This window comes from Wolffia australiana, chromosome 7, assembly GCF_029677425.1.
Source record: "Wolffia australiana isolate 7733 chromosome 7, ASM2967742v1".
Classification (NCBI taxonomy): Eukaryota; Viridiplantae; Streptophyta; class Magnoliopsida; order Alismatales; family Araceae; genus Wolffia; species Wolffia australiana.
In genome coordinates this window covers 13713102-13739492 of record NC_135841.1, presented here as the reverse complement: position 1 = coordinate 13739492, position 26391 = coordinate 13713102, and the positions used below count along the sequence as shown (strand labels likewise).

Sequence of the window (26391 nt, the reverse complement as noted above, 5' to 3'; positions counted from 1 at the left end):
TCACATTAACCATTATCATCATCCATCATCCATATATAAAAATATTTATCATTACATATATTTATCCTTTTCGCCTTCTCATCTCACCATATTTCTTATCTTATAAAGTATATTCTCATTTTCTAATTACCATTTAAGAGGTATTAATTCCACAATATATTTTCCCAATGAAGATGAACCTTGATCATCAATAGATAATCATATTTCTTTTAGGAGTAAATGTTTTTTAAATACCCCAATTTTAATTTCACCATGTGACATCCAGATTCTACATCGTGTGTATTAGTAAGAAGTCTGAAATATTCGAATCTTAATGCACTGTTTAAGCCCCCCACCATATTTTAGATAACTTTACATTATTATATCATATGACTTCTCATAGATCTAGCTGATTGGAGTACTTCATTCTCGCTAGAAACCAAAGTGTGTGCACTACTGGGGGGATATTGGATTCAGTGGGGCTGGTTGGTTATCTAAAATTGATTTGTGCAGAATTGATCATTGAAAATCAAATCAAAATATGTAAATGTAACATGATCACATCAACTTATGTGTAACTAATTCCACTCTCACTTTTCTCTCTAAAGAGTATCTGCAAGCTTTTAATGTATATGAACTCTAGAAGTATCTACACGATCGCAATAACATATATCTCCTGGAAAATTTTTAATCCTCATTGAATATCTGGTTGATATTCCCGTCATAAATTCTCATTAGGAGAAAGGAGATTCTGAGAAGGGGAGAGACAAGTGTTTGCCTAGATCTGACTGGCATGGACAGAAAATTGTTTCCCCTTACGTATACTTATTTTCAACCTCTCATAAAAGTCCTCCTATTTTAAATATATCCACCAATATACATAGATAATACATGGGTCGCCATTCAGGCCTGTGCATTAGTCTGGTTAATAACTTATATCGCTCAATAAAATTTCATGACCGAATTTATTTATTAACTATATCAACATATAGATTTACTAACCAATGATCAATTTTAACCCAATTGATAGGTTAAATTTTCAGCCCATGGTTTGCCAAGCTATGCCTCATGATCTACAATTAATCTCATATCAAGAGACTCATCAATGATTTCAGGTTATGGTGTATCATCAAACTGATGGAAATATATGTGACCCACAAGCCAAACACACATTCTATATCTTGTTCCATATTCATCTATAGAACATATTCATTATAGTTTGCGTGTGATGTTTATAATGAAGTTCATGAATACATGATCAGACTTGGTGAATTATGATGAGATCGTAATATGGAGATCATTATTCTTTAAGCGTGTGTTCTAAATATTCCTATTCAAAGGATACTCAAGAAGAACATCAAAGTATCTGGATAGAATAGCACTATCTACCCTCACTAATATGATGAGTATGGCCGGTCCCATAGCCATTAGTGTGGAGACACCAAGGATAGAGAGTGGGTGCTCTTTAGTGAAAAGTTTTCACAGTATTGATCCATAAAAATCCCTGAATGGTATTATACTGAACTCAAATCAAGTTGATTCATGTCACGGTTGTGTAAGTGGTCGTTGGACCTGAGACACCAAAGACGTCTAGTGGACGGACAATTGTAATTTGACAATGACCTATGTGTCCCTAATTATGGTACTCTAAATAGTCTTAGTTCGGGTGCATGAAGAAGTTCATGAAGACGATTGAGTGATCAAGATGAGATCGACCACCCTTGGAATAAGAGGTGAGAGCTCAAGGAAGATGATGCGATGAAGTCCTTGGCCAAGGTAGTGAAATATCGAGAGAAGAGTTCTCCAATGATTTTCGGAACGCATTAATACTAATTCGGACAACCGATTAGGGTTTAACATTTTACCGTACCCGAAGTCATCCTAAGGAGCGTCAAGTGGATGAGGAGCTATACATACACGATCCTAGGAGTTGATACACACTTCTTTGTATCTTATAGAGCATGGGATGTAGCTTGGAACCCCACGTGTTGGAAACAACCTATCGATTGGGTAAAATCGATCCGGCTTTAATTGATCCATATGATGATATATTTAATTAATTTGGAAGCCAAATAAAGGTTATTGGGCTGCTCGAGTCGTTAAGTAGATTGATACATGGGGCCAATAGGGTTACACGCAAATGGTATTTCTGATGTTGGAAGAAATACTTGGTTTTGGAGATTTTTATGAAATATACCCACTTAGTATAAATAAAGGAAGGCCTCGAATGAAATTCACCCATGCTAGAATTATTTAGGGGCAGCGTAACAACAACAATGAGATCTAACTGTGTAACTACAACTAGTGTTTGCCCGTCCCGATACCGGTACCGTATGCAAGTATCGGGACAGATGTTGTATCAGATACCAGAAAGGCATTTTACGGTATCCATTTTTTTCGATATCCGGATACCGGATATCAGTATCAGATATCGGTTGCTATAGTGCCGATATCTGATACCAATATCCGTCTCGATGTGGCATCCGTCTTCGTCTCAACGGGGCAGATGACGAGATCAGATATCAGATGCAGATATCGAAAACCGATATCCACATCGAATTATAATAAAATAATTTAATTAATAAATGTTCAACAATTCACATTGTTTAACGTGGGCACGAGAGTAAGAGAACAGCTTTCTGATTAGTCACACATCTCGTTTAATATATACAGTCGAGTATTTTTAATTTCTTCCATATGGGATAACAGGATTCGGTTTTTGTGTTAAACTCGAAATCCCTTTATCCCATATGGAAGGAAATAGAACTCTTTGTTTCTATTTATTGGACGGTGTCCTCATATATTAAATGATAAATATATATAAGGGTCTTAAAATATAGCGATAATTGATATAAATATTATTTTAAGATTAAATGTAATGTCAGACTCATTTAATATATATAGAGAAACTTTTCTGATATCTTCCATGTGGGATAATGGGATTCTGAGTTTACATTAAACTTCGAATCCTGTTATCCCATATGGAAGAATTTTTTTTTTGCACTCTATATATTATCCGAGATTGAATATAAATCAAAACCAAACAACACTTATTAAACTAACTCGTCTAACGTGATACGAAGATTACTTTTCTCTGTCGATACTGGATATTGATATCCGGATATCGGTTCTGATATCCGGATATCAAAATCCGATATCCGCTATCCGATACCCATTTCATCCTCACCCCCCGATATCCAGTACCGATATCAGTCTACCCCTCAGAGACGGATATCGTCCGATATCCGATATCCGGCACCGTCCCATTTTTTCCTGGATATCGGTTGTCTGATACCGGATATCTGACAAATATTGGTTGGGCGAACCCTAACTACAACGATGGAGCATGAACGGGGCTCATCGATGAGAAGGAGGAGATCCAACGTGTCGAGGACCTCATGGATACTTCTAGAGGATGCACACATGAGCAGTTTTTTTCCACGCAACTCATTCGAGGATCAACAGAATCACAGATGCGATTTGTGCTGAGGTATTTCATTTCAATGTTTTTATCGACGTTGTTACGATTTTGCTGAAGTCTTCTGCTGCGAATCATTTTGAAATTTTCATGAAGTTCTAGGCCTCTAGAACCCAACGAAAACACCAACCCATCACTCTAGTTAGTGATGATCTCTAGTTGGGATCATTGGAGATCATCTTATCCAATGCCCCCTCTACCGTGGATGAGGATTTAAATTATCTTCTCCCTCAAGCTATTCTCCTCTCACCAAGATCAAATTATCCTATACTGGCCACTCCATCACCTTCATGCATTGATTAATATATGTGATCTAAGAATAATTTGAATCTCATGCTTAGGGACTCATAGTCATTGTCAAAATATAGCTTTCCATGCACAAAATATATTTGGTGTATCATGTCCAAGTCCCACTTACACAAATTGATCTTAATTTTACTGAGGTATAATTGAATTCATCGATTCATGCATATAAATTCAGTGATCTCTTTCCCAAAAGAGCACCCATAGTCGCCATTAATGTCTCTATACTAATGGCCACAATACCAGACATGATTATCATATAAGTAGGATTAGATAGTGTTATTCTTTCATGATAGTTCCATGTTCATCTTGAGTATCATATTAATAGAAACTTTAGAATAAATATTTAGAGACTTGTGATCATTGTATTATGATACCATCATAATCTACTAAGCCATTACTTATATTCTATAAAAATTTATTATAAACCTCACATGTTAACAATAATGAATGAACATTTATTTCAGTGAAGGGTGATTAACTTGACAGCCATAAAATATCCATAAGGTAAGACACTAAGTTTATTTTTGATAATCTAACTTATTTTTGATAATCTAACTTATTTTTGATAACCTAACTTATTTTTGATAACCTAAAATATCCATAAGGTAAGAAACTAAGGGTGGCTAAAATAAATGGGTTAGGGACTCTAAATTATGTTCCTCATCTCACTACGCTCAACCTAACTTATTTATCCTTAGAAGTTGGTTAATGAGACATTCTTTACTGTAAAATTTAGTTCTTTTGGTTATTTTATTTCAAAGAGTTGAATTGAAGTATTAGATTTATTGACGAGTGTTTCTAGTGATTAATTTGCTTTACACTTTATTTTTATTCTTATTTTTATGTTTGGACATGCATTATTCATCCTTTAAGGTTAAAATGCGAATTTATTTTCTCATGTGCCCATTTTTTGTGTTTTATTGTTTTATGAGACTAACCCCACTTGACTCCTTATATTCAAAGGGATTTGGCTTACATCGTCTTGGAAGTTTGATATACATTCAAGACAAGAAAATTAATGGTGATTTCTGGATTAAAATGGAAGAACAAGAGAGGCCCAAGCCACGTTCTGAACTAAACAAGGAATTCAGACCGCATCTTGAATGGGAGAAAGAGGCTTTATATACACAAAGTTCATTCATGAATTCCATTTAAGCCATTTTTAAACAAGTCAGGCATAGGCAAGAATTGTGGAACTAACCCATAATTTTCAATTTTGGGAAATAATGGAGGTATATCAAGGATTTAAATGAAGGAATCTTAGCCCTCTAAACTCTGGAGTTAAATCTGTAGTCTGGGAGATTTAGGTTACTTTTATTGAATTGTGTTTATCATCTTAGACTCTGCATCATACTTCCTTAATTCTTTATTCAAAAAACTTTTGGGAGAGAGATTGAGGGTTTGATCAAGAGTCTTGGAAGAAAAGCACCATGCTGCCCTTGGTATAAGTGACAAAGAAGTTTGTGTGATCTCTAGTTATTTGAATTTAATCATTGTTTTATATAATAAAGAATTTGAGAGGATGGCCTAGTCATCAAATTTTCCAAAGACAAAAGTCAAGTTCAAACATTTATATGTAGTTCAAGGTACTACAATTCTTTGACATCACATCTTGCCACTTCTCAGCCGGTTTGCAAAGCTTGCAAATAGAAACTGACCTAGTTTATTGGCAAACCAACCAGTTTTCATGAGAGAAACAGACAATCCAATCACATCAAATTGGCTTACACAAGCTCAACTCAGTCTACTGTGGTAATATATCGCGAATAAAATTAAAATGAACCTAACTGACCCAATCAAACCAAACTAAAGGTAATTTTTATTTAGTTTTTAACTTTTAAAACTTCATAAAACTCCTAAAAGTTCCAAAAATCCCAAAAAAGTAACTAGAATTAAATAAAATATTATTTCATTTATTTAAATTAGTTATCATGAGTTTTTAAGTGAATTTAATTTTTACATAAAATAAAATGCCAAATAAATTGAAAAAGTTAATCAAAACTTAATTTCTCATTACATCGTCCATGTGGACTTGAACCCTACCCTATAGTAATGAACACAAAATTATAAAATTATTATGTAAAAGTGGAGCCTTAAAACAATACATTTGAATCCAAATTAAGGTTAATCAGCTGGGTTGTAGGAAATGACATGAATCTAATGAGAATAGGCCTTCAAGTGTAGAACAAGTGAACTTCTTTCATTTTCTGGGAAATTTATTGGGAAATTAATTTTTGAATTTTTGGGAAATTTATTTCTAGTCATTGCTCGAAGTTTTGATTTATCAAAGATTACAAGTGATGAATGAAAGTATGCAAAACAATCACAATCATACTTTGGAAATCAAATTGAGAGGATGAGCAAACTTTTTATCTGGATTGTGGGGTACTAGTCCAAAAACATCTTCCAAAGGGGCTCAATGGTTTATTATTTTCATATATGAATGTACATTATTTTCATGGTAGTGTCTCCTCAAGCATGAGTTAGAAGTGAGATAATTTATTATGATTTTTTTTTCTCAATGGTCTATAATCAGTAGGGGGGTAGAGGAAAGGTCTTTCAATTATATAATGAAAATATTTCTTTAATGAAACTCTTCTGAATTTTTTAACCAACAGAGGAATGCATCATGAATCATCATGTGTCAATTCTCACAACAAAATGGTGTCCTAGAGAGGAAAATGTGGGATTTAATCATAACTCGGATATCAATCTTTGTCAGACATCACCCAAAATTTTTATGATGTCAAAACCCATGTAATGATGATGAAATCTAATATGTTTAATACTGATGAAAGATCCAGATATTATGGAAGAAGCTGGGTATTAAATTAAAGGAAGGTCATAGTGTAATCGAAGTCAGTAGTATCCTATATCAACCTTTGTTACGTATTAACACTTAAAACTTAAGAATCATTTTTTTAAAGATTCATAGGTAGTGTGATACCTCTAAAGATTGTTTCTAGACACTGTTATATCTCCAAGTTGAATAAGGATATGGTCCTCAAAATGGAAAGTTTAACAGAAATTATGGATGTAAGTTTTCCCATGATCTTACTGTAAAAAATTTAGTGACTACAGATAGGTGTAAACCATGAAATATTGTGAATAAAAATCCAGGTTAGTGGTGAAGGGATACACCCAAAACTTTAAGATTGATTATGTAGAGTGATGACCTCAAATATAGGGTAATAATTTGCATTGATATTTCAGTAAATGATGAAAATTCATAAACCTTGACTCTAAAGAATTTACTAGTTAGTAATGAAAAAGGTTGTCTCCATAATATGTGGATAAATGAATAATTGGAATAAGTGGGTGGAATGAACGGAGATGATGAATGGATGGATGATGTGAATGGATGTTGTAGATGATATGGATGTAGATGGGTAGACTGAGATGGATTTATTTGAATGGGCGGGCGTGAATAGATGGATGATGTTAAGAAATAAGATAAAGAATAAGCACAAGAAGGCTTGCCATAGATCCTTATATTCTGCCAAGATTAATGTAATTTGTGCAAAATAACAATCCGCAAACAACTCCAAGAAAACTTGATGGATCTTGAAATCACTTTATTTCACTTGGCCTGCTAAAGTGGGAGAAATTCCATGATGATTTTTACATATTGAGGGATCTATTTATAGGTCAGAAGGTATGTATGTAAAGCAGAAATAAAGAGAGATCAAGCCCCCATCAAAACTTCACCATGAAACTCCTACATTGTGAGATATCTTGATTTGAAATTGAGTCATTCTGAACAATTTTATTCTCTCTCTCCTATGTGTCAAATCCCTGGCGTGCACAAAATTATCAGAGTTTCTGAAGATTCCATCATACCTTTTGCATTTTAGTCATCTGTCAACATGTTTCAATCAAGAAAAAAATCACTCCTTGAACACTCAGAAAAGCATCTATCATAGCAACCTAAATTCTCTCTCAAATATAAATACACCATGCGTTTTGTGCCTTCAAAAACTCCAAAATTGCATTGATCAAAATTTAAATCTATATTTTTTTTCATTGGTGCATGTCCCTACTTAAATTGATATTTTACGAAGTAAATTGATGGACCTGTCGAATCCACCTACTACGCAAGCAAAACTTTAGGAGGAGCGCAGGTAAACTACTCAACAACTGAAAAAGAATTGCTTGCTATTATTTATGCCTTAGAAAAATTTCGTTCTTATCTTCTAGGTAGTAAAATAACTGTTTTTTCAGACCATGCAGCTTTAAAGTTTTTATTAAATAAAAAAGAAACCAAGCCTAGATTAATACGGTGGATTTTACTTTTACGAGAATTTGATTTAGAAATTAAGGATAAACGTGGAATAGATAATACAGTTGGAGATCATCTTTCTAGATTATCAACAGAATTATCTGTGCCTATCTATGATGATATTTCTGATGAATATATTTTAGAAATTCAAGGTAAAAAGCTTCCATGGTATGCTCATATTTCTTGTCACAGTATTATTACCTAATGATTGGGATGTTAATGATAGAAAGAAGTTTTACAAAGATATTAATTACTATTACTATGATGAGCCTGAACTTTTTAAATTAGGTGTTGACCATGTGTTTAGAAGATGTGTACCCGAGAAAGAACAATGGAGCATATTAGATGCTTGTCATTCTTCTTTATGTGGTAGACATTATGCTCCAAAATTAACTGCATTTAAAGTTTTAAATTGTGGATTCTTTCGGCCAAGCTTATTTTCGAATGCTTTTAAGTTCTGATCTAGTTGTTTAAAGTGTCAAGCTATGGTAAATATAAAAAAGAAAGATAGAGTGCCACTACAGTCCATAATTGAAGTGGAAATCTTTGACCTATGGGGGATTGACTTTATGGGACCATTCCCAAATTCAGATAGACATGAGTACATCTTGATGGGAGTAGATTATGTCTTCGGATGGGTTGAAGCAATCCCCACTAGGTCTGATGATCATAAAGTAATCCTTAAATTCATTCAACAACATATATTTTGCAGGTTTGGTTGTCCAAGAGCAATTATTAGCGATGGAGGAAGTCATTTCAATAATTCTCAATTCAGGACCATGTAAATGAAATATAGGGTTCAACATAGAATCACTACCCCATACCATCCACAAGACAATGGTCAAATTGAGAATTCAAATAGAGAGATTAAGAAAATCATTAAAAAGATTATTCGGTCTGATGGTAAAGATTGGTCAAGTAGGTTATATGATGCTCTTTGGGCATATAGAACTGCTTACAAAACACCCTTAGGGATGTCTCCTTATAGGGTTGTGATAAGCCGAAAAATCACGTAAAATTACGTGGTCGTTGCGCTTTTTAGACTTATGCAATAAATTTATAATTCCCTTAATTACTAAATAAGAATATAGAGCAAGCAAGGGGTCGATCCGCAAGGAGGCAACAATTCAGAATTTTCAAACAATTTTTATGAATCAAGTCAAGTAATTTTGAATTTTGCAATATTTAATTCAATTAATATTAAATAATATTCTTAAAATAATCAAAATTAAGTAAAACTTAATTTTGATTTCGGTCAGATAATTCCAGATAAGAATATTATTATTATTTTAAGCTCATAAAAATATAAATTATTAATTTCCCAATTTAATAAAATTTATAATAATTTTCATAATTAAAATTGGGAATTTAATAATCAAGAAAGTGATTTTTGAATTGGAGTTCAAAATGGATGAATTTTCGGTTCATATTTTATTTTTGGGTTTTTTATATATTAAATTAAATTCCTAAACAATAAAAACCGAAATCTAGAGAGATAAACAAATCAAATTAACCTAGAGAGAGAAAGTGAAGAAATTGGGGAAAGCCCCAATTTCGACCCTAAATTAAAAATGTAATGAAGCAGAAATGTCCTAAAATAATTAAGTATTAATTATCAAAAGTCAGATCTCGAATCCAAATCAAAAAGAAGTGCTGATGCATTCAAAACATGAATCTAGGGCATGTACATTTCGCCCATGCCAAGGCGTTTTCGAATCGTTCTAGAAGATGATCAAATACAATTCAGAAACTTACAAATTTGATAAAGAGATCCAGATCTGACGACTTCCAGAATGCCTCCTGTGTCCTTCCTGGCCAATTGCTTGGGGAGAGCCTCCAAAAGTGAATTTCGCCTTTTTTCTGACCTCTATTTAAAGATCCAACCGTCCAGATTGTAGAGGAGGAAAAGACAAACCTGCCCTCAAAATTTCAGCCCAATCGGAGTTGTAGATCTCAAGATATCGCAGTTTTAGTGAGATCAAATGTGGGCCGTTGGATCTCTTTTATTTTCTCTAAAAAATCGGAATTTCCTATTGGCTGGGCTTGATTTTCTCGCTTTCCGTGTTTCGGGATACGTGCACCCTCGTTGTCCGCGTCGGCCGCACTTTTTCGCTGCTTTTTAAGAAAACAGAAAAGGACAAAATAGTGCTTTTTTCGCTTGGTTAGAAGAGAGAGAGAGAGAGAGAGAGAGAGAGAGAGAAAAAGAAAAAAAATCATTGTTTTAAATAAACGCCAATGGTCGGCGTCGATTTCCGCTTTTCTCTCTCTCTCTTTTAATCATTCTATTTGACTTTTCCTATCTCTCTCCTCTCTTCTCTCCTTTCTTATTTAATTAATATATCCCTTCATTCGCCCGAATTTTGGGCGAATGACGTGGATATTCATTTTAAATGCATTTAAAATGCAAAATAAATAATCAATATATTATTTAATTAAATGAAAATCATTTCTTGCCTAAATAATGGTCAGAAAAATTCAGAAAAATTCATAAAAATATGGGAAAAATTCAGAAAAATCAGGAGATGATTTACTGACCTTAAACCAAGCAAATAAAATCATGTAAAAATATTTCTTCACTGAAACAATGTCAAATTCTATGTAAAAAATGATAAAAAATATGAAATAATAGAAAAATGACATGTTAACTGATTTCAATGTAGTTTATCATGATAACATGCAAATATGACCATTAAAACACATAAATAGAATGTATAATTCAGTAATTAAGTATATTAATTTGCATGTTATCACGTTGTTTTTGGTAAGGCATGTCATCTTCCGGTTGAAATAGAACATAGAGCTTATTGGGCTATTAAAAAAATTAAACTCTCTTTAGATGCAGCAGGAAAACAATGTTTATTGTAGATGCACAAACTCTAGGAGCTGAGGAATGAAGTTTATGAAAACTCAAGAATTTATAAAACCATGATGATGCATTTTCTTTACAAGAACATTAACTGCAAACATAGAAACATCAAAAGGTATGGCTTTATAATTCTAAGTTGAACTTTTTCCAGGGAAGTTAAAATCAAGATGGGATGGACCGTTTATAGTTACTGACACATATGATAATGGAGCAGTTTTGATTTTAGATCCTAAGACATGGAAGGAGTTCACAGTAAATGGCATGGAATTAAAGCCGTATTTGGAAGAAAAAAATATACCACCACCTACAACAATAATATTGGAAAGCACGATTGCACCCACCAAATAGGAAACACCAACTTAGGATTTGGATTCTACATTTTTTCTCTTTGTTGCATTTTCACTTCGCAAATAATGGGAATTAACCTAATTCCCTAGCTTTCATTTTTGTTTATTTTTTTTTTTGGTTTTTAGTTTTTCCAAGAATAAAGAACAAGAACAAGTAAAATTTGCACACATGACAACGAGGTGTCGGCTCATCATTAGTCTGTTCTTCAAAGAAATTCAAGGATCACGCCTAAGCAGGTTTGCAATTCTGAACTTCTCAATTATATTTATGATTAATTCCCATGCATTGATGACATCGCATAATTTAGTGGGGGAGGGAGAACATTTCATGTGCTTAGAATTGCAAACCTTTATTTGGTCTTTGTCATAGAAATCCCATTTATAATTGAAAACTCCCCTTTAGGAGACCTTCATCCATTAATTTGAATTACATGTGTAGGGATGTTTGGCTTTATATAGCGGATCATGATCATGCAAAGATGAAACAAACTTTGATTTTGGATAATGTGGGAGTCAATTTCCAAATGGCTAGGGTATCTAGTGGGTGTGTAGGGGATAGGAAAATCGAAGGATTGAAGTACTATGACTCAAAAAGGTAGAGAGCTGAGTGAATTGAGGACCCCCACCGGGCCACCATTCACTAAGTCAATCCTACTTGAACGTTTTTGTTCTTTCATTGAGTCAATCTTACATTAGGGTGGAAGATAGGCATTTCTCCAAGTGTTTAAGCACATAATTTCCTTTTCTTGATTCTCCATCTACTTTGTCATTCCATTATGTCATTCCATTTGCCATTCCACTTGTTATACCATATGCCATACACCTTCTATTTCTTTGAACCTTTATCTGAACCAACAACTTTTCAAGGATGGTAGACATCTCCCAAGCCATCTATCTCCCTGTCCATGGGATCACCTATATCCCATCTCTATCACCATTTCTATCTAATTTCGCTCTTCAATTTCTTAATACCTCTTCTTCTATTCAATGATTTTATATAATGCCCTCATCAGAGTCAATTATCATTCTCTTCTCTCTAATTTTTCACAATTTTTTAGCAAGTTCTTTACCCCTTAAAAATAAAAAAAGGGGAAAAAGTCCTCAACTTCAAGCAAAATCAGAGGAATCAAAAAAAAGAAAAAAGATTTTGTTGTAAGCATTTTAGTACATCAATCTTGATACAATTTATTGAATCTAGTGAGGGCATCACACATGATTTCTTTCGTTCTATATCTATCTCATTCGTCTAAGTCTTGGGAGAAGGCAACCTGAAATAATATAACCTTGATGAAACCATACATTCCAAATCCATCTCTTCCCATTTGAGCATTCCATCTTTCATTTGTTCTTATTCTCTGACAATTGCCATCACAACATTTTTATATTCTGTGCTAACTGGGAGACGGAGAATGTATAACTTTTATCATATAGTAGGAGGAAACTTAGTGGAGAATTTTAACATAAAGTAGCCGTTACCTAGAAGAGAGTGATCTTGATATGAGAGGTGAGAGGTCCACCACTTGAAGAGTGCAATAAGGAACCTTTAGATCATAGTGTCAAATATAGAGAGAAGTACATCTTTCTATCTCATTTCATTAGCTCTACTTGAACCAAGAGGAATGGCACCCACATTCCTGACAAGGTGGAATCCAAATTGTCGAGGGGAGTTCCGTTTGAGCATGTTATTGATAATTCTAATACTTCATGCAGATGAATGATGATTGATAGATGAAGAAGTCATCTAAAGTAATAACGGTACATTGCTGAGGACTAGCAATGATTTAAGTGGGGGGTATGATAACTTGAAAATTAAAATATTTAATTGATGAATTTAACATTATATTTATGTGTTTTAATGACCATATTTGCATGTTATCATATATAAATGGATATAAATGATATACATTTTGATTTTATTGTTCTTTCTAATTTTTTAGTATTTTTTACATGGTATTTAACCTCATTGCATTGAAGAAATATTTTTTACAGGGCTTAAAATAATTGGCTAAGGTTGGTAAATGTTTTCCTAATTTTTCTGGAATTTTCCCATATTTTTTTATACTATTCTGACCAATATTTAGCCAAGAAATGATTTTACGAAATTATATAAAACATATTCTATGTATTTGACATTTTAAGAAAGCGTTTTATAATTAATTTACATAAATACGATGTGGCATCCACGTCATTTGCCTGAAATTCGGGATTTATAAGAGGAGAGAGAGGATGATTTGCTCATTATGGCATCGCAATGCGCGATGCCATAATGAGCGAATGATTTGCTCAAAAGACAACGTGGCACGTGCGGCGAGGTAAAGGTAAGATTCATTTTTTTAGTTAACTTTTTCGTGCAATAAATGCAAGTGGAGAATCGATCTCCGCGTGCATTTATTAAACGGTGATCTACCCCGTACCGCAGGCGGTAAGCCGCGTGCATTTAAATTCTGTTCTTTCTCTCTACTTCCTCTATTCTCTCATTCTCGCCCAAGAGTGTCTACACAATTCTGTCATGGTATCAGAGCAGGATCTCTGATCTTGCATTTGATATTTGTTGTTTTTTGGAGCTTAAGAGCATCCTACGGGAGGCTACCTAAAGCATCCAGAGAATTGCTTCCGCTGCTTCTACACCATGACTGAGGAGTCAGTGAAGATTCAGGCCCCGGCCGTATCGTCTACATCATCTGGGCACCAGTTGATCGTCCCGGATCGATGGCTGACGCATCTTCCGGTGCTTGCAAAGTGCAATATATTCAATGGCCACAATCTCCTCCTGTGGTCAAGAACAATCCAAGCTGCCTTGGCTACCGACACACGTGCATTAATAAAAATCAATATTTGCATCGTATTTATTATACGCACGCATTCGATTTGCCGCATGCATTAAATGCACGCAGAAAATGCCTACGTATTATTAATTCTAATGAAAAGAAAAAGGTCTCTTTTGTCTTTTTATTTTAAAAAAATACAGGGTGACGTGGCATTTTTCTAGCCGTTGAAACACAGCAATCATTCTCCAATGATTGCGCAGTGCGGATGCGCACAACGACGTGTCAGTACGCGGTCCGAGAAGGGGGGAAATGAGAAAAAAATGTGCCAACCAATCAGAAAATGTCATTTTCTACCTTCTTGGAGGAGAGATAAAATTAATCCAACGACTAGGATTAATCCTCAGTAAAACGATGATATCTTGAGAACTAGCCGTCCGATTGAGCTGAAATTTTGAGGGTATGTTTGGCTTTTCCCCCTCTACAATCCAGACTGTTAGATCTTAAAATAGAGGTCTGGAAAAGGGCGAAATTCACTTTTTGAAGCTCTCCCCAAGGATTTGGCCAGGAAGGACACAGAAGTTGCTTTGGAAATCGACAGATCTTGATTCTACATTCAAAGTTTAAGTTTCTGATTTGTATTTTGAACTTCTTCTTGAGAGATTCTCAAACGAGATTCTCAAACGCCTTGGCATGGGCGAAATGTACATGCCCTAGAAGTTGTTTTGAAGTAAATTAGCATTGCAATTTGATTCTGATTCAAGATATGATTTTTAATCTTTAGTTTTAAATAGGTTTGGAACAATTCTGCATTTTTAGATTTTTAAATTTGGGTCGGATTTCACTTTCCCCCCAAAGTATTCACTTTCTCTCTCTAGGTTAATTCATCTATTTTCTCTCTCTATATTTCAAAATTGATTATTTTTTAATTTAATTAAATATATAAAAAACCTAAATATAAAATTTGATCCAAAAATTCATCCATCTTGAAGTCCAATTTCAAACTTCCCTTATCGATTATTAATTCCCAATTTTAATTCATAAAAAATATTTTAAATTTTATAATAATAGGGAAATTAGTAATCGGAATTAATCTGATCTGATAATTAAAATTATCCTATCTTGAGTGTTTTGACCGAAGATATTTAAAATCAAAATTAAGTTTTTACTTAATTTTGATTAATTAAAAACATAATTAAATATATTTAAGGTTTATTAATTGCAAAATTAATCCACCCTTGAATTAATCTATTTAAAATTGGATAAAAATTCTTGCTTGTTGTTTCCCTGTGGTTCGACCCCTTGCTTTCTCTATACACTGTATTTAATGATTAAGAGTATTTATCAATTTTATTGCATAAGTCTAAAAGCCCAAACAACGATATATTTACACGTCATTTTTAGGCTTATCAGTGACAGGGAACTGAATCCATCTCCATAGGTTAATTTTTTATCTTCAAATAAAACTTCACCACATAAACATGTGTGCGCTACATGTATACATGGATCTCTTGTATGATGGCACACGGTTGGCGTCATGTATTTATTTCATTAAAAATGTTATAAAGTCAGAATTAATCATATTTTGTTTCGACTTTCTCAGGCTTTGTATCACATTTACTGTGATTTACGTATCTCTCTTTTTTCCAATCAGGCCACATCATTGTTGCAAATAAAAAATGAGAATGCATCAGTCAATGATTCATCATTGTGGCATCATGAATTATGATGCCATAGTGGCATCTTTTCAATAATTGGCAACACAAATCATTGTCAAAGTCGATGATCAAAGGTAATATGTGGCACAACGATATATTAAAGCCAATAATATTTAATTAATTCATATTTTTAATTTAATATAATTCTAAAATTATATAAAATACATTTTTTGACTGAGAAAAATGGTATCTTTTTTAATCTAATTGATTATCTCAAATTTATAAACCCAAAATATAACTATGAAAAGCCTTTAAAATATATGGAGAACCAGGTTCCAATCCTTGTAGTTAAATAATACGACATAATGGAATATTAACATCAGGAGAATGCTTCTGAAGTCCAACTAGTTCATAATGATGAAGGAGATGAAATTAGATTAGATGAGAGAAGTTTTTGATATTTTTGTATCCCCTATAATAAGGAGAAGGAAAAATAGTTTGATAAAATATATTATTCAAAATTACTTTACATATAAACATGTATCATAATTGAACACAGGTTTATTCATTGATGATGGATATGAAAGAATTCTTAAGACTGTGAATGAAGCACTAGAGGATTTAAGGTAGAAAAGGCTATGGAGGATGAACTAGATGCCCTACTAAATACGATACCTGGGGGCTATCTATATTTTTGAAAGTAAAAAAAACTCTGATATGTAAATGTGTAGGTACAGAAATACATTAATAAAATGGAGGAATGAAATATGTAAACCTAGATTAGTAGGAAAGGGGTTATCTCCAAATTTATGGAGTAGATTACCTTGAGACCTTTTCACTGGTAGCTAATGGGAAAAAAGAGCTACGCCCTAGAGCTGGTGGGCCCCAAGGGTTTGTAAACTGTAATAATTGTAGCTGAAGATAAGATGGATACGTGGATGGAAACCGTTTCAGATTCGAATATTTGGGGAAAATATTCCAAATTCCCCCCTTTTTCAAATTAATTAAAGCCTCTCTAAGGGTATAAAGCCACTCAAGAAGAAAAACATACTCTTCATTAATAAACGAATACTGTTAAAAAAAAAATGGTAAATACCCCCAACAAAATCTCCTCCAAATTAAAAATGTCATTAAATGTAATACATGCCAATTTGCAGTTTCTTAATTTAATACATTTCAAACGTGAAAAATCGGACACTTGGGGGGACTACGAAATGGGCGGTCAGGATGAGCCGATGCGGTGGACCTCCGCACAACCGCGAGAGGGTATTTAAAGGGGAGGCGATGGATGGCTGGCGGGGAGAGGAAGCAATGAAGAGTGTGGAGGTAGCCTTCCCCGCCGTTCTCCTTCTCTCTCTTCTCTCTCCTTCTCTCTGCTCCGGCGATGGCGTCGCAGTCGATGGGGCGAGGGAGTTCGACTACTTCCTCCTCAGCCTTCAATGGCCGGGAACCTTCTGCAGGAGGACTCGCCATTGTTGCCCTTCCAACGGTTGCTGCAAGAGGTGATCTGTCGCATTTATGCATTGTTTGTTGTTTAATGCCCTTACCTGACTTAAAATCGCTTCCGAGAGGACCATCATTCGTTTGATTTCGCGTTTTTCCATGTTTCTTCCGTGGCACTGAATTCGTTTTTGGTGAAATTAGATTTTTTTTGATTTGATGCTTGCTTTATAGCGTTTTGATCTTCGTTTTGGATTCTTCCGTCGTGGATTAATTTATCATTTTGTTTTTTCCCCTAAATTTTTCATCGATATGACTGATTCAAGTATGCATGCAGGTCTGTCGATTTGGAAGAATTCACCATCCGTAAGGAGCAACAATCTCGGATTAATCAACTCGTTTATTGACTCGATCATCACCGCAAATCAATATTCCGATCATTAGATCCTTAGTAAGCTTATTTCTAAATGTTTGTTCAAAAAACAGACGGCTTGTGGCCAAACTACAACGATGGAACCTGGCCTGCCTGCTGCAACAATGTCTTCTATGATCCGAAAAAGGTCAATTCTTTAGCCACTAGATGTTAATCTTCCTGCATATTATCTGAGATTTGTCACTTTGATAGAACAGATTTCGCCTTTGATCGGGAAGCTCTCCAAGTACTGGCCAACGTTGAGCTGTAGCCCTTCATCAACTTGTCATGGGGGGAAAGGCCTGTTTTGGGCACACGAGGTGGTTCAATCTTCCTGATCCAAATCTCACTCATCATATTATCAATGGTTTCTGACAAAAATTAAATTTCTTGTCTTCAAATAATCCGTTCCTGCCTGCGTGTTGATTCCGATGCAGTGGGGTTAGTGTTTCGTGGGTTATGCTTGATTCTTTCATTAACCGCACTAATTATGATTTCCATTCAAATTCTTTAATAATCGTCTGTATGCAGAAAAACACGGCACTTGCTCCTCTCCCGTGCTCCAAGATGAGTACAGCTACTTCTCCACTACTCTTGACCTGTACTTCAAGTACAACATAACGGTAAGTTTGAATACAGTAGGATTATCTCCCACTTGTAGTCATTATCTGAGATAATTAACCGGGTGATTTCTTACAGAAAGTGTTGACCAGCGCTGGTTTTTCTTCGAGTAACGATGATAAATACAAATTAGCGGAGGTGTCAACCGCTATTAAGAACGCAACGGGCGGTACTCCCTGGCTGGTATGCTCTCACGATTTCGTTCAGGAGCTTCGACTCTGTCTCCACAAGGATTTCTCTGTAAGTCGCCAATAATTCCCAAAATATTAGCAGTGGCAAAAAATTGATCTATAATCATAAACATATCATCTGATTCTTTTAATTATCTATGAAACAGCCCCGAGATTGCGGAGTTCTTGCAAGCAATGAGCAAGGGGAATTAAACTCAAAGGACTCCTGCCCGATGTATGTGAGGCTCCCCAAGTTCACCCGCCCGAGTGAGTTATTATTATTTTTTTGCCCACTTTCTGCATTTTCTTTGCTTCAGCTAATTAATACCCACTTACTGCAGCCGAATCCAAGCTCAAGCAGTCGACAGAAGGAGAAGACCGCCAAGCGTTGGAAGTTTTATTACTGTAGGTGTAAATGATCAGAAGACCATGAACCCATCTTTTTTTTTCAGAAAATTATTTGATGTTTTAGTTTTTCTGTCTAAAGAAAATCACTTCAAGAATATTTTTGATATAAACTCTAACTTATATCACTAATGATTTCTGATACCTGTGTCTAATTAACATGCTAATAGTAAGGCGCCACAGCCGCAGGGTCAATCCAGGAAGGTCTCCTGGCGTTGTAGTAGAAATGAGCGATCATCTGGACCAATTCATCTGCCGTTCTCATCCCTGCAGATCCAGAAATGTATAAAAAAAAAAAAAAAGATCAACACAACAATTTTTGAAGACATGAATGGTAATAAAGAGTTGCAGACCTTTCTCTCTGTAAATGATTCTATTCCCCCGGAGGAAGAGCAGCTGAGGACATTCCTTGACTTTGAGAGCGTAAGCCAAGTCCTTCTCGATGTTCATGTCCACCTTAACCGTCTGCCAAAACCTCCAAAATGCCCAACATCAATCACATAAACCCTAGAGAGGGAGAGATAGGGAGATATATTGATATTAAGAGAGATACATAGATAGATAGAAAGAGAGATATAGATGAATGGATAGATAGAGTTATAGAAATAGAGAGAGAGATAAATAGAGTTAGAGAAATAAAGATAGAGAGAGAGAAAAAAATAGTGATAGAGAAATAAAGAGCGAGAGAGAGAAATAGTGAGAGAGAAAGATAGAGAAGGAGAGAGAGATAGATAGATATAGATAGAGAAATAGAGAGAGAGAGATAGATAGATAGATAAACGATAGATCGATGGATACAGATAGATAGAGATAGAGAGGGAGAGAGAGATCGATAAATATAGATAGAGAAATAGAGAGAGAGAAAGATAGATAGATAAAGATAGATCGATGTATACAGATAGAGATAGATATATAGATAGATAGATAGATAGAGATAGAGAGAGAGAACTAGAGAGAGAGAGAGAGATAAATAGATAGATAGAGATAGATTGATAGATAAATAGAAAGAAAATATAGATGGAGAGAGAATATAGAGAGAGACAGATATATGGTGAGAGATAGAGAGATATATAGACAGAGAGATAGGTAGAGAGCTAGAGAAACAGACAGTAGATAGGTAGGTAGACAGACAGAGCGAGAGATAGGAAGACAGAATGATGGTGAGAGATAGATAGAGCGTAGACAGGTAGGTAGATATACAGAGAGAGAGAGAGAGAGAGCAAACCCGAGGAGGAAGGCGGTCCTTGGCAGCCCAGTACACTTTGGCGGCCTTCTCCAGCTCCCCGAGAAGCTTCCAGTTTTCTGCCGCCCTGCCCAGGACAAACCCATGAGAGAGAGATACACACATACACACATACAAAGAGAGAGAGAGAGATACATAGAGAGAAGAATTTGGGGAAAATTCAAAAAACCTGTGGTAGCGCTCGAAGACGAGGACGACGAGGGGGCTGGGATGGTAGGCGAAGCTCTCCCACTCCAAGCAGTTGATCTCCTTGACCAGCCCCTCCTCCATCTCTCTCTCCCACTCGATCTCCACCCCGTCCACCACCACGTTCCTTATCGGATGCCGCTCGAAGTACTCCGACGCGCGAACTCCCCACCCGATCTCTGCGTCCGCCGGCCAATCCTCGTCCTCCTCCTCCACCACCGCCTCCTTCCCTTCCTCCCCTTCCATCACCTCCGCCCTCGCCTTCATCACCTCCTCCTTCCCTTCCATCACCTCCGCTCTCTGCCGTCGGATCTCCGCCATCGTCCGCTCCAGCGACCCCCGCACGAAGTCCTCCACCGCCGCCGCCTCGCCCCGCCGCCCCCGCCGCCGCCGCCGCGGCTTCAGCTCCCCTTCTCCGCTAGGGTTAGGGTTAGGGTTAGGGTTAGGGTTGGCGTTCCTCCCGGCCGCCGCCAGCACCGCCGGGAATCGACGGCTGGGATGAGGGACAGTCCAGGAGAAGGAAGGTAGCGCTGCTATTCTCGTCATTCTCTTATCTGGTTCGTGACGAAGACATTCTTGTTTATATAGTGTTGGACGGTCCCCCTCCCTTCTATCTAAATATTTAAGTCAAAGTAGAAAATTCAGTTGATGAACCACTGGAAATGAATTTATCTCTCTCCCTATCTCACTCTCTGGTTTTTTTCTCTCCATTCTTCCCTTTCTTCATGGAGAACTCTTCCTGTCCTTGAACCGGATGGATGGTTTTTTCGTCCCAGGACGAAAAAACCATCCAGTTTGCGAGGTTGGACGAAAACTGGAATGGAAATTCATCCCGAGACGATCGGACGTGATGCTTTTCGTCCACTCGGATGAAAAAATCGTCCCGTCCGCAGGTCTCGGATGATGAAACTATCTGGTCCGCATCCCCGGACTGATTCTGGATGTCTTACAACACCATTGTCGTCCCGTCCCGGACGATCCAGAACCAGGGATCGGCAGGCATCATCCATCACGTCTAGACATGGTCGTTCTGTTCTTTTTGTATGAATTGTTCGTTCTGTTCAGTTTCCCGAACAGAACAAAAACAAATTCGATTAGAACATCGCACAGACCCATGTGCAGTTCTTTTGTTCGGTTTGTGCGAGTTTTGTTCTAGTTTTGTGCGAATGTGCGAATTTTGTTGTTTTTGAAAAAAAAAGAACAGAACAAAGAACAAGGCCCTGTGCGGTTCTTTTGTGCAAATTTTTTGTTCGTTTAAAATGAACAGAACAACCATGTCTAATCACGTCACACATCACCGTGACGAAGATGTGACAGAGTTAGGGAACGTGACGGTGACGAGGTGCCTCGGACGCGCGACTTGATGGAACAGCCATCACAGATAACGGCTGTGACGGATTTGTATAGAAGTTAAAAACGGACAGAAAATATGCATAAAAATCATTATTTTTTAAGCTTTACGATGGCCGAGATTTCGCCACGTGGCGTCGCTATTTTGATTTCTTGGCATTTTGCCCTCCAATTTTTTGGATATGCCCTTCAATTCTCTGTCCTCCAAATTCCCCTAATAATTGAAAATAATTTTGTTAGGATTTTTTCATGTCACCGGTGACGGTGACGTCGTCCGGTGACAGGGGCGTGACGAGACGCCACATGGAGGGACGCGTGATGGTAACGTGACGGTTTTTTCTCCATATACTGGGATGCGTGACGTGACGGTGATGTGACAAAAGTTTCGTCACATCACCGTGCGTCACATTTCATCATCCGTTCCGTCACATCCGGGGCATCACGTCCCGACGTCCTGTTCCCTATCCGGAACTCTACTCATAGCTCAACCAGGCTTTGGATGCTAGAGCCGGGAGGAGAGGGGAAGCATAATTGTAGACTACTTTTACACTTCTACTGCAAATATATATTAATAAATATTTAATAATTTACTTCTGGTCCCGGTCCAGTTTGACCCTCGAACCTAATCCTGCTTGACAGGCTGGCCCGGCAGACCTGCGGTCCAGGTTCGGTCCAACCGGTCGTCCGTCCTGAATGTCCAACCCATCTACCAAGTGAAATAAGGGAGGACGAAGGAGGGCCGGGCGTTGACTTTGGAGGCGAGAGAGCTGACTTTTCTAAAGTCAACAGGCTGACCAAGCTCGTCAGCGTGGATGCCGCCGCAGACGAAGGCGGCGGCCATGCCGGCGGCGTTGGCACCCTTGATGTCGTGGTGGAGGGAGTCCCCGACGGCAATGCACTCGGCAGCGCCGCCGACTCCCGCCGCTGCCATCGCCGCCTCGTAGATGAGCTTGCCGGGCTTCCCCATCCACCTCACTTCCCCACCCAGCTCCTCGTACTTGGCGCCGAGCGTACCTGGAACGTCGGATCAGGCAAAGTTCTTGATCGATCTTCCTGATCAATAGCTCTAGATTCTTAACATAGTGGATTTGCATACTGTCCGTTTTTAACTTCTATAGTACTACTGCTTTAGTATTTTCAACAACTGGGTTTTACTTTATGTAAGGACTATAGTAATATACCCCAAATTTCTATGAAATACAAAATTTTTGGCTTGCTCACCGGGCATCACGCGGAGATGTCTGGCTTCGACGGTGACGAAGTCGGGGTTGGCGACGATCATGGGGATACCCTTTCTCGCGCAGAGCTCGAGGAGAGATTCCATGGCGGGGAGCTCCATCGCGATCGCATCGCCGGAGGATCGCCCGAGAGCTTCAGTTCCATGAGCAAGAACGAAATCGGCGGTCTCCGGATCGGTTACCACCTCCAAATCCAATCCCTTTGCCGAGAAACGAAGATTTTAAGACCAGATTTCCGTGGAATTTTTGAGAGATTTTGCCTACCTCGAGAGAGATCGCGCCTCGATCGCGCCATGTCAGGTGAATGCACGATCTTCCCAGCGACGCGAACCAGGGATCTTCCCGCCTGGATTTGAAGAACGGATGAGGAAATTGAGTTGGGGGAAAAGAGGATTCGAGGTCGGAGAACCTTTCGAGATGCTGATGAGTCAGTTCGCCGCTGGTGACGGCTCCGGCGAATAGAGACGCGTCGAATCCGAGCGATTTCACCTTCTCCAACGTCGTCGATGCTCGCCGGGACGAGTTGCTGATGATCACCATCTTCGCCCCGGAGCCGGCGAGCTTCTCCACTGCGCCGGATTCAGAGAGATGATCTCGCCGGATCGTTCACGGATCCAACAATAGTCAGATAAACGTACAGGTCGAGATTGCGCCGGGATAGGGATGTTTTCCGTCGTGGAGGACGCCAAATTGATCCAAAAACCACGCCTGAAACAGAAAATTTCAAATTGCGCGGTGTCCGATCGTTTCAAAACTTGGATCGGCGAGAAGAATCGAGGAGATGATCGGAAATACCTTGAAGCGGCGATTCTCGACGAGATGGCGGATCCCGTCCAAGCATTGAAAGGATAGGGAAGAATCGAAGCGGAGAGGAGAGGTCGCCATTCGCCGATCTTCCTCTCTGCTCCTCGCGACGACGCTGGTCTAATTTGGGGCAGAATCCACCACGACCACACTTTTAAACAGACATTCAAAGAGATTGATTGGATGGGGGTCAAGAACAAGGTGAAGAAAGTTTAATTTTAAATGAAGTGGAAATGACTTTTTTTATGGGGGAGTGTAGAATTTTGTTTCCTAAGAAGTTGGTACCAGGAAATGTCCTTCCGATATCTGGTATCAGAAAATTTGGGACGGTGTCTGATATCGGATATCGGAGGAAATTTCGTCTAGCAGGTGAAAACAGATATCGGGGATGGTTATCGAATGGGTAAGGACGAGATGGATATTGGATGGCGGATATCGGATTTAGATATCCGGATATCGGAACAGGTATCCGGATATCGACATCCGGTATCAAGAGGAAAAATCAATAATTATCATGGTTGCAGATGATTTATGTTAACAACGACAAATGTTTTTACTATAATGTGATCTCGTATAATAAATACACCTCAGAATTTTCTTTTTCTTCCATATGGGATAATAGGATTCGGAGTTTAATGTTAAACTCCGAATCCTATTATCCCATATAGAATAAAATAAAAATTTTGAGCTGTATGTATTAAACTAGCTACTAAATTAATCAGTAAGCTCTCTGCTTACCTGCTGACCCACAGCATTCCTCTCCAAACTATGTCACGATGACAACTACGACGATTATACTTATTTTACAACCTTTCTATGTTGGATATCGAAATCCAATATCCAATTCCAATACCTGATATCGTCATCCTTCCTGAGAGATGGAGGTGGATGACGACATCGAAACGGATTTCGATATCATATATTGGTATTATAGCAACCGATGTCCGATATTGTCAACCGATATCCTGATATCGGGAAAAACGGGTACCGGAAATTTGATTTCCGGTATCTGGTACAGCATCCGTCCTGATATTGTTATCCGACACCGGTATCGGGACGGGCGATCCCTAGTTGGTACTTTGCTTCTGGCATTTGAGGCGTACTTGGTGACCTGCCAAGGTATGATTGTTGTATGCCTTTTCTTCCTATCGGGGTCATGGATGAGTGGTATATGTGATTTAATTGGGATGTTTATTCTCACTCCACGTCTATAAACTCTTGCAAACACTAATGTTGAGCATATATAAAATCCCCTTGTGTGGCATCCAATGCATGGCTGGATTGGTCTAGGCGCACGACCCTACTGTCGGTCGTGCATGGGACCATGTTTTTGCTAAGACAGACAACTTGACTATCTAGCTCAGTGTTTCATTTTTCAATATCATTTCATGCTTTTGGTTATTTTGCTAGGTTGATCCCTTGGTGATTTGGCTACCCACAAAGGTCTTTGTCTTGCAGCCTCCTTGTCATGACACCCTCGTCATCCAATTGTGTCTACAACAACCTTATATTAGAATCAGACAACTACTTTACAAAATCCTCGTATTTGAATTGGTTGAAGTTTTCTCTTGATCCTCATTCTATTATTTTCTGCTTTGATTGAACAAAGATCTGAATCTAGTTGTAGTAATAGTGTTAATTCATGGGTGTGTACTTATCATCATGAATGTATGAGGTCATCGTTATCTAGAAGGGGTACACTTTGTGGTAATTCTTGATTGGTTTAGTAACTAAAAAATCAGCATTTTCATTTTGTTATACTGTATTTTAGAAATCACGATACATGTTGGCTCATGAAAATGATTGTTTATTCTATACCGAAATTAGTAGATTTAATTTATAGCTAGCCAAAGTTGGATTTTCCCTTTATTTTTTAAAAGATCAATGATGACAAAAAAGGTCAAATGTTTTTTTGGTTTCTAGAAACTACGGAAACCCTAAGAGGAATGAATTGGGTATTTACAAATGTATAATACTTCATAATAAGAGATATGCTATGTAGCTAGATGCCAAGTTATATAATTCAATCTCAGTAATAGAGGTAGAGGACTAGGATATGACTCTCAAGCATTTGAAAATGAATGCTAAAAGATGACAACATTGTATACATCTAAGGGAATACCTTCAGAAGGAGGACATCACTTAAAAGACTCTTGAAGCACCAGAACTATATTCTATTTCCAAAAACGTCACAAATTATTTATACTCCTCAATTCAGCATTGAATTGGTCACATTTTGAAATATTATCTTCATTACAAGACCTTTGCATAATTTTGATCCTCTAATTTTAGTTCCTATGTGCAACATGGTCCTCTACTTTTTTTAGCAAACTTTCTCACTTTTCTATGTTTATAGGTGTGTGAAAAATCAAATGATTCAATATTTTTACCAAATTATATTACATCCCTTGAATTAACCTATAATTTTCCTCTATCTTTGGAGGTGATTTTATGTGACCATCATACTTTAGTTTGAGAATAATCAGTGTAGTCCACAAAAATATATTTTTTTAGTTCTATACATTTAAAATTTTAATTACTAAGATATGTATTCAGGACAATATAATCACAGTTTTTCACTTCTCAGTGAGTGAAAGATTTGTCCCAGGATCTACACTGAAAAATTCTATTATAGAATCCATATAATAGGGCTTGGTAGTCTGAAGACGGTTTGGGTGGGGAGTTTTCCTTTATAAGAATAAGGTGCGAGTTTACAAGCGACTAATGTGGTCATGCTAACATAACAGATGATCCAATACACATAAGAATTTTTCAAATGCAACAAGTACTTGAGTTGCGGTGTCATGCCCAAAAGTGAATTGTGCAAGTGCTCCCTAGGAGATA

At 37.2% G+C, this 26391-nt stretch overlaps 3 protein-coding genes across 3 annotated transcripts; 1 reads left to right on the top strand and 2 right to left on the bottom strand.

Annotated features, from left to right (window-relative positions):
• The first annotated feature begins 16890 nt into the window (after positions 1-16890).
• RNS2 (ribonuclease 2) lies at positions 16891-18792 on the top strand. The gene is made up of 9 exons (XM_078578342.1): positions 16891-17180; positions 17456-17484; positions 17605-17678; positions 17749-17850; positions 17968-17971; positions 18062-18153; positions 18230-18391; positions 18489-18588; positions 18663-18792. Exons 1-9 carry the CDS (start codon positions 16906-16908, stop codon positions 18728-18730), a joined length of 906 nt encoding a protein of 301 aa, XP_078434468.1. The 5' UTR covers positions 16891-16905; the 3' UTR covers positions 18731-18792.
• Positions 18157-20723, bottom strand: MRL7 (polyadenylate-binding protein 2-binding protein). The gene is made up of 5 exons (XM_078578341.1): positions 20139-20723; positions 19952-20036; positions 19080-19191; positions 18872-18993; positions 18157-18389 (listed from the first exon to the last, which is right to left on the bottom strand). Exons 1-4 carry the CDS (start codon positions 20699-20701, stop codon positions 18890-18892), a joined length of 864 nt encoding a protein of 287 aa, XP_078434467.1. The 5' UTR covers positions 20702-20723; the 3' UTR covers positions 18157-18389; positions 18872-18889.
• Positions 20724-22047: 1324 nt separating this feature from the next.
• Positions 22048-23710, bottom strand: LOC144705869 (Haloacid dehalogenase-like hydrolase (HAD) superfamily protein). The gene is made up of 6 exons (XM_078578713.1): positions 23539-23710; positions 23382-23451; positions 23153-23312; positions 23008-23089; positions 22727-22943; positions 22048-22519 (listed from the first exon to the last, which is right to left on the bottom strand). The coding sequence occupies exons 1-6, from the start codon at positions 23626-23628 to the stop codon at positions 22212-22214; spliced, it is 927 nt and encodes a 308-aa protein (XP_078434839.1). The 5' UTR covers positions 23629-23710; the 3' UTR covers positions 22048-22211.
• Between the last annotated feature and the right edge of the window lie 2681 nt (positions 23711-26391).